The 9997-nt window shown below is 35.7% G+C and overlaps 1 gene segment (V, D, J or C); it reads right to left on the bottom strand.

Annotated features, from left to right (window-relative positions):
- Window positions 1-708: 708 nt before the first annotated feature.
- On the bottom strand, window positions 709-6550 carry LOC136377122 (T cell receptor alpha variable 23/delta variable 6-like). The segment is given in 2 exon segments: window positions 709-1079; window positions 6511-6550. Coding segments are annotated over 2 exon segments (411 nt in total).
- Window positions 6551-9997: the final 3447 nt, after the last annotated feature.

Below are 9997 nucleotides of genomic sequence, written 5' to 3'. Positions count from 1 at the left end.
AATCAGTTTTCCCCATTTGTGTGGGTCTATTTCCATACTCTTCCTCAGTGGAATTAAATTGTTAATGATATACTTTTATTTTAGTAAATGTTAAAGAATATGTAGTATGGTTTTATTCTATTCTTTATATTTATAATTTATGTTTTTTCTCCATTTTTCCTTGATAATTCTAAATAGGTTTGTACAAATTTTCTTAATAATTTTTAAAAAATTAACTTTTTAATTTTTTATCTGTATTGTTTTGTATCTCACCAACTTGACTTTCTTATTTCTTTCTTTTAGCTTATATGAATTTAATGTTTTTCTTTTTCTAGCTTCTTTTGTTGAAAGCTTTGATAATTGTTTTTAACCATTTTTCTTTAGTGATATAGTGATTCTAAATAATAAATTTCCATCTATGTCCTATTTTAGCTGCATCTCATATATGTCCAAATATATGTGTTTTCATTACATTGTCTTCAAAAATATTTTCTAATAGCCATTGGAATTGCTTCTTTGATCTATGGGTTATTTTAAAGTTTAGTGCTTAAACTTCAAGTATTTGGGAGTTTCTAGACATCTTTTTGCAATTAATTTTCTAAATCAATTCTATTTTGTCATAGAATAAATTCTATATAATTTCAGTCTTTTTAAATATATTAAGACTGTTTAATGGCTAAACAGATTTTTCTGTGTATGTGTGAGTATTTCTCTACATAGCAGGGTTGGCTAGAGCCCCAGTTGCAGGTTAGGGAACAGGCTGCAGGTGCCTGGAGCACACTGTGCGCTTGCTGCACAGAAGTAGGTGGCTGAGTCTCCAGGCTGGGAGGCCAAGATGTGCAATGAGAAGTGTTTGGTACTTTTGCTGAACAAAACTGTGAATCTTCCATCTTCCGTTTTATTCACAACTGAACGTATGGATATTAATAATTCAGGGCCTTTACCAAGGTATTGCCGGTACCATGGGAAGTAGTCAAACATACTGTTCTCATAAGTACAGTTCAGAATTGAAGTCTCTCCTTCCTGGAATACCAAAGATTGAGGGCTCTGTTTCACCTGCTGCTGGTCACTTTTTTCCTTCTGTTGGCCATTCACCCCTGCTTTAAAAGGATAACAAAAAGTCATTAGGCCCCAAAATTCTATTTTCTTCTTCAAGTTTCCTACCTACATAAGTTTTTCCACACCCCAATTTGCTCATTTGCCCAAATTAATGATGTATCCCAGAGTTTCTCTTCCACAACTCACAGCTTAGTTGAAGCCATAGGATGAAAAATGATGCTCCCAGGATCTTGTCCATTTTCTGGCACCAAAGGCCAGTGACAACTCAAATGTTCTTATGATCTTCTCAGGCGCTGGAGCTCTGACTTTAAATTCACACCTGCTTTAATTCTTTCAACAAGCCCCACCCTTTCACAAGTACTTTCACTTCATACTATTTTTGTCAAAGAAAGTACTTCCTCATTTTGCCCTATCTTAAAATTGTTGAAAATACTTTCATTAAGAATGAAAAATCGCCTACTTACACATAGAAGACAGTCAGTTTAGAATTTATCTCTTCCAATTTTCTTCTTCCTTTTCCTCACACCTCTAGAATATTTAAAACCATGTGCTAGGACAACTTGATATGTCAGTGGAGATTACACTATTTTACAGTGGGAAAAAGAGACATTTTCACAAAGCCATAATATGAGAATGCACAGAAGCATTTCTTTTTTATTACAAATATGAATTGAAGTTTATTGAGGACACAGAGTTGGCATAAGTCACACAAGTGGCACAGTATCCCATTACAAGCTAAAGTCACAGATCAAAACATAGATAATATATGGTCCCTTTGTCCTCACATAACATAAAATTATATTGCAATTTTTCAGATATGTTTATATTTTACACAACCCTAATAAATATAGAAGATAATAAAATCAATTTTAATTTTCTCATATTTCTTCTAAACTATAAATCAGATAAATTAAATATTTCTAAGAATATAACTAGAGAAAAGAATTTGGTAAATATGAAAATGATCTATTAGAGAGGAGCTTTGATCTCCAGAGAGATAAAAGAGGATAGAGCCTGACCTGTGGTGGCGCAGTGGATAAAGCATCAACCTGGAATGCTGAGGTCACTGGTTCAAAACCCTGGGCTTGCCTGGTCAAGGCACATATGGGAGTTGATGCTTCCTGCTCCTCCCTTCTCTCTTTCTCTTTCTTTCTCTCTCTCCTCTTTAAAATGAATAAATAAATAAAGTCTTAGAGATACATACATTAAAAAAAAAAGAGGATAGAAAAGATGTGCAGACATCAGAAAATATGAAGCCATGACCATCCAGTAATGCAACATTTTTGGTAGCTCTCATTGAATTTGAACAAACATTAAATCTTTTTCTCACAGTTTATCCTCACATGTAGGAAATCATCCATCTAACCTTGAACCCTCTATGACTTCGATTGGGAACTTTAATTAGAAGCCCTGAGTGAACATCTCTTGGATGAAAATACCAAGAAAGTGTGAGTGGGTGACCTTTGTGCAGACACAAAGAATGCATGTAAACGGGCTTTAGAAAATTAGCCTAGAAGTTCTAGAATGCCCCTTCCTTTGTGCTTGTTAATTAGCAGAAGCAAAGAATATTCTGATCAATTTAGCCCTTTCTCCATGTCAGCAAAACAGCCATTAATCATTCTTTCCCTTGTCACCTGATCTCCCTCCCTTGTAATCCTGTTATCTCAATTCTGCTTCTGAGAAGAAAGGTAAAGGAGAAGGAGATTCAGGAGGTCTTTCTTTGCCTCCCTTGGCAGGCCTCCCTCTCTCTTCCTCTTCACTAAGGTGACCAATATTTTACAATGAAAAGGAGGACAAAAATAAATGGAAGAAAACAATATCATAAATAAAAGAAACATTTTATTCATTGCAGCAATAATGCACTATAATATAATAAATGCATAATAAGAACATTTGTAATATTTTATATTGTAATTATGCTTACATGCCTATTAAGTTTTAATAATAATTGTAAGAAAAAAGTACTCATTTAAATACAAATATGTCACATCACATGCAATGGATTGACTCTGCATCGATCGAATACAGACATTTACAGATTAGTCTTCCAATATCAAAAAGGAGGACATGCCCTGGCCAGTTGGCTCAGTGGTAGAGCGTCAGCCTGGCGTGCAGAAGTCTCGGGTTCGATTCCCGGCCAGGGCACATAGGAGAAGCGCCCACCACTCCTCCCCCTCTCCTTCCTCTCTGTCTCTCTCTTCCCCTCCTGCAGCCGAGGCTCCATTGGAGCAAAGATGGCCCGGGCGCTGGGGATGGCTCCTTGGCCTCTGCCCCAGGCGCTGGAGTGGCTCTGGTCGCGACAGAGTGATGCCCCAGAGAGGCAGAGCATTGCCCCCTGGTGGGCAGAGCGTCGCCCCCTGGTGGGCGTGCCGGGTGGATCCCAGTCGGGCGCATGCGGGAGTCTGTCTGACTGTCTATCCCCGTTTCCAGCTTCAGAAAAATACAATAAAAAAAAAAAAAGGAGGACATGTCGGAGGACACTTTTCAAGTGAGGATAGAACTTACAAAAGAAGGACTGTCCTCCCTAAAGGAGGACAATTGGTCACCTTATCTTCACATAAGTTTGTGTCTTGAGTAGGTTTTTTCCACGCAACATCGGTAATTCCCAGCAGGCTGGAGTACTACACTCATGAATGAAATATAAAAATATGAAGAATCAATTTGGCTTTTCTTTTTAACACAGCAGGGTATACAGATAAGTTAACTTCCAAAACAGGCCTACCAATGAGATTGATCTGCATTATAAATAATAGAAATTAAAAGATGCCTGGCCTCTGGTGGTACAGTGTGGATAGAGCATTGACCTGGAACACTGAGGTCACCAGTTTAAAACCCTGGGCTTTTCTGGCCAAGACACATATGACAAGCAAACAATAAACAACTAAGTTGAAGCAACTATAACTTGATACTTCTCTCTATGCCCCTGTACTCTCTCTGCAAAATCAATAAATAATTTTCTTAAGAGATATAAGGAGCACAGTTTTTGAAGCACAGAGAAAATTTTGTTATTTGTATTTGGTATCATCTCAAATTGAATCAAAGAAAACACCATCACAATCCAACAGGAGAAATTAGTAAGGGTTCCCATAACCAGTTCATTCAACTCTAGAACACTCAGGGGATTTTTTTTGTTTGTTGAATTTTTTATGCATTTTTCTTTCTCATTTATTTATTTATTAGTGCATATATTTAATATGTACTTACTGAGTGCCTAACAAGGGCCTACTATGTGTGCAATATTGGGTTTTATTTATGAGAGACACAGTCCCAATCTTCAGTCAACATAGTCCCAGTACTCAAGAACAGTCAGATAACACCTACCAAAGAGAACTGTGTGTCTATACAATGTGACAAAAAAGAATACTGAACTTTGATTCTGGCCCCATTCAGAGAAGGGTTCCAATGCAAGAGATGCTTCAACTGGGACTTTCTCTATCCCATAAATATATTTCCCAGAAAAAATAATAGGATAAGAGTATCCTAGGCACAGATTAATTTATTTTGGCTAGAGATTGAACTGTGAATAAAAAGTTTAGGAATTTATATAGGGAAGTTAATGTGACCCTGACTTTGAAGGGCAATATGTATTATTCAAAGAATTGTTGGTTTCCAAAGTCATGTGTTTCAAACCAATTAGATTACAATAAATACAGATGATATTTAGGTAAATGGATACATACATACATACATACATACATACATAATTGATAGATATATACTGAATCAAAGGATTAGGTAATACTTTACCAGATTTTTAAAACATAATTTTTATCTACTTGATGAATATGTTCATGTGCAAACATTAATCTTCCCTGAAGCAGCATTGCCCCTTTGTGGCCATTTGCAGAAGTTACACTGAACAATTTCTACAGCTTCTTACAAGTGTGTTCTGCAACCATTGTGTCGATCACAGCACTGACATGAGTGGCTGAATCCTCTTGAGCCAATAATTTCTTCTGATGGAAGAAGATTTTGTTGAGGTGTTTATGAAGTCTTTGCTGCTTTTCACTGAGGTGTATCTCAGGCAGATCTAGATGGCTTGGTTGGGATCTAGGCATACCAAGACAGAACAAGGTTTCTTAGTAGCATCCCACCTGCCTTAGGGTCCCTTCAGAGGCATAAATTGGCCCTCAGGCTGAATCACTGCATAGAGCTGTCCTTCCCATAATATCAGCAACAGATCAGGGTAAGCCCTGAACATGTCCTTAAACAGATTCTATACTAAATAAGTGTTTTACATCCTTCCACTTCTTGATATACTCATCTTTTTGCTTTAGCCAAAATAATTGATGTCTAGTGATCTCACTGTGGTATTAACTTACATTTCCATGACACCTAATGATGTAGAACAGAGGATGGCCAACTTTTTTCATAAAGGGTCAAATAGTAAATATTTTTGGTTTTGCAGACCATTCAGTCTGTTGCAATTATACAACTTTGCCATTATAGCTGAAATAAGCCATTGATAATATATGAATACATGAGCGTTGCTGGGTTTTAATAAAATTTATTTACAAAAGTAAGTGGCTAGCTGGATTTGATACTTGGTTCATGTTTTCTTGACTCTTGGTATAGACAGATTTTATTTTCTTATCGGTCATTCATATATCTCTTATAAAGAATCTACTCAAATATTTTGCTCATTTTTAAACTGGGTAATTTATCACTTATTGAGATTCTTTTATGTTTTTTATAATTTTTTTAAATTTACTGATTTGAAATATATAGAGAGATAAACATCAATTCTGTTCCACTTATGCATATATTCATTGGTTGATTCTTCTTTTTTATTGATTTTATAGGGAGAAAGGAAGGGAGAAAGATAGAAAGAGAGACATTAATTTGTTGTTCCACATATTTTATGCATTTATTGATTGATTCTTGTATGTGCCCTGACTGGAGATCAAACCTACAACTTTGGCCTATAAGGATGAGGCTCTAACCAACTGAATTACCCGGCCAGGGTTGAGATTATTTTGAAATACAAATAATGATCGACTTATGACCTATGCAACTTACAACCATTCGACTTTACTACCACAATCGCTAGCCACGACTGCTCCGCGTCTGGCAGCACAAGCGTTGCCCAGCTGGGCGTATAACAGTGCGGACCAGCTTCTGGCAGCACTACCATCTCCGTGTGCACCATTTCAACTGTTATCCCAGTCTCAGTACAGCAATTTGTGTTTTGTGTCTTGGATATTTTTCATCAAACCCCTCCCAAGATGTCTACCAAGAGGAAATTGTCTTTGCAAATCTTAAACCAGTTGTACTGGTAATGCAGTGTTTTACTTAAACCTGACAAATGTAAAAATAAGAAACAAAATGGTGTAGAGATGATACAAATGGCATAAAATGAACAAAGAAAATTATGATATATAACAATAATGAAATAAAATTATAATAAAATATGACTTAAAGATTTTTATAACATCATTTCACAGTACTGTACATATAGTCTACTCAACTTACTAGCAAATCGTGTTACGATCGATCTGTCGGAACCAGTCATAGTCATAAGTCGAGCACTACCTGTACCATGTTCTTGATACAGTAAGAAATCTTATTGCTATATGGACACAATGACCCTCAAAGTAATTCAATAACTGCTTTGAAAAATCTGCCTATAAAATCATGACTTAGCAGACAGAGCAGTAAACACGATCTGACTGGAATGAGCTGCTTGCTGAGAGAAATACACTTTCCCATAATTATAAATGTTGATAATTGGTGAGTTCTGATATCCTGTCAACTAACTCTGTTGATGTTGAGTTTTAAACAAAGACAGACATTCTAGATATTTGTTGTGAGTGTAAAAGAAAAACAGTTTTAAAAGTTTCCCAAGTTCCCATAGGATATATGCATTGAAACTGTCAAAGGGTGAGAAAAAGTGTAGTAGGATTTATGCTCTAGAGCTCCCCACAATATCAGGCTGTCAAAATGTCAGGAACATCATCTGAAATGTGACATTTTGGGGTCTTTTCCCATTCCTGATGCAGGTGCAAAAATCTTCATCTCAAGGTTGGCTGCTAGGAAACAAGACCTAAGATGGTAGGTATTTAAATAGATTGTTCATCATGTTCATTAGTAAAAAATAGTAGCACTTCTCATAATTATATTTTCAAGAGACCTGTTATACCCACAATGTTAGTGTAAAACACCAACACTAATAAAGTTTTCTGTTAAAGAGTCAGAAACTTAGAAGACATGAGCCTTAATCTTCATTCATTTTGGATAATGCCTCTAAGAACAACTACTGTTTGATTCAAGAAAAGACATGGCATTACTGTTTTTCATTATTAGTACTGTCAAAATGCATGTTTTATGATGGCGAGACATGATATTTGATTGAGTACACTCATGGCAGGGTTAAGCTAAGGACAAGATGACAACAATTCTCAATGAAAAATATCAATGCATTTCAAAGAAAAGCTGAACTTTTGGTTATTTTTTTTTCTAGCTCTATTTTATGTGCTAATAACTGGAACCGGAGGCTGTGAATTCCAGAATGGAACTGTGAGTAGATCTATGGCTATTCTCTCCAGCAAAACAATCAGACAGATAAAAATTTCTCTTTTTTTAATTGAAGTTTCTGAATATTTTTCTAAGACTAGACATTGTATATAGTAAATTAAAAAAGGTTTACAGAGAAATATTTATTCAGAAAAATGTACTAAATCTCTATAGTGATAGGGGGAACTCAAGAGTTAGAAATGTAGCTTTAGTAATAGTAGCTTTTAGTTATAATCAATAAGATTAACAATTAATGCAAGTAAAAAAAACTTTGTTCCAGGAGCTGGATACATGAATGAGCCAATGTGACTCCTTGACACTTCAAGCAATCCATCTTTGTCTTCAAGCAGGCCCAGTAGATCCACAAACAAAATGATAAAGGGAGCAATACAACAGAAAGATATAACCATTACAATATCTATGCGCCTAATATAGAAGCACCTAAATACAAAAGCAGATTTTAATGGACATAAAGGGCAAGATCAACAATAATACTATAATAGTAGGGGATTTCAATACCTCACTAGCATCAATGGATTGATCCTCAAGAAAGAAAATCAACAAAGAAACAGCAGCCTTAAAAGACATACTAGATGAACTAGATTTAATAGATATATTCAGAACTTTTTACCCTAAAGCAGCAGAATATACATTCTTTTCAAGTACTCATGGTACATCTCTAGGATAGACCACATGTTAGGGCACAAAATGAGTCTCAATAAATTTAAGAAGATTGAAATCATATCAAGCATCTTCTCTGATCACAATGGCATAAAACTAGAAATCAACTACAATAGAAAAACTGAAAAACATTCAAACACTTGAAAACTAAATAGCATGTTATTAAATATAATAACGAATGGGTTAACAATGAGATCAAGGCAGAAATCAAAATTTTTCTTGAAACAAATGAAAATGAGCATACAACAACTCAAAATTTATGGGACACAGCAAAAGCAGTCCAGAGAGGGAAGTTCATAGTATTACAGGCATATCTTAAGAATTAAGAAAAAGCTCAAATAAACAACTTAACCCTACATTTAAAAGAACTAGAAAAAGAACAGCAAGTAAAGCCCAGAGGAAGTGAAAGGAAGGAAATAATAAAGATCAGAGTGGAAATAAATGATATAGAGGATAAAAGAACAATACAGAAGATCAATGAAACCAAGAGCGGGTCTTTGAAAAGGTAAACAAGATTGATGAATCTTTAACCAGACTCACCAAGAAAAACAGAAAGAAGACACAAATAAATAAAATTAGAACTCTCAGACCCAGGATCCTTCTTAAAGGGATTGCATAGAAAACCTCATTCACAGCCACTTACCCGGGAAGCGGGTTGTAGGCTCTTAAAAGCCTACAAATAAGACTTCTCTATCTAGTAAAGCTATCATTTAAAAAAATTTTTTATTTTAATTTATTTATTTTTAATGGGGTGACATCAGTAAGTCAAGATACATATATTCAAAGATAACATGTCCAGGTTATCTTGTCATTCAATTATGTTGCATACCCATCACCCAAAGTCAGATTGTCCTGTCACCCTCTATCTAGTTCTCTTTGTGCCCCTCCCCCTCCCCCTTTCCTCTCCCTCTCCCCCCTCCCCCCATAACCACCACACTCTTATCAATGTCTCTTGGTCTCACTTTTATGTCCCTTCTACGTATGGAATAATGTAGTTCCTGGTTTTTTCTGATTTACTTATTTCACTCCGTATAATGTTGTCAAGATCCCACCATTTTGCTATAAATGATCCGATGTCATCATTTCTTATGGCTGAGTAGTATTCCATAGTGTATATGTGCCACATCTTCTTTATCCAGTCATCTATTGATGGGCTTTTTGGTTGTTTCCATGTCCTGGCCACTATGAACAATGCTGCAGTGAACATGGGGCTGCATGTGTCTTTACGAGTCAATGTTTCTGAGTTTTTGGGGTATATACCCAGTAGAGGGATTGCTGGGTCATAAGGTAGTTCTATTTTCAGTTTTTTGAGGAACCACCATACTTTCTTCCATAATGGTTGTACTACTTTACATTCCCACCAACAGTGGATGAGGGTTCCTTTTTCTCCACAACCTCTCCAGCATTTGCTATTACCTGTCTTGTTAATAATAGCTAATCTAACAGGTGTGAGGTGGTATCTCATTGCAGTTTTGATTTGCATTTCTCTAATAACTAAAGAAGATGAGCATCTTTTCATATATCCATTGGCCATTTGTATTTCTTCCTGGGAGAAGTGTCTGTTCATGTCCTCTTCCCATTTTTTTATTGGATTGTTTGTTTGTTTGTTGTTGAGTTTTATGAGTTCTTTGTATATTTTGGATATTAGGCCCTTATCTGAGCAGGTGTTTAAAAATATCATTTCCCAATTAGTTGGCTGTCTGTTTATCTTGTTATCAGTTTCTCTTGCTGAGCAAAAACTTCTTAGTCTGATGTAGTCCCATTC

The sequence above is a fragment of the Saccopteryx leptura genome, chromosome 6, assembly GCF_036850995.1.
Source record: "Saccopteryx leptura isolate mSacLep1 chromosome 6, mSacLep1_pri_phased_curated, whole genome shotgun sequence".
NCBI classification, from domain to species: Eukaryota; Metazoa; Chordata; class Mammalia; order Chiroptera; family Emballonuridae; genus Saccopteryx; species Saccopteryx leptura.
Note: the sequence above shows the minus strand (reverse complement) of the source record. Positions and strands in the feature narration are given on the sequence as shown.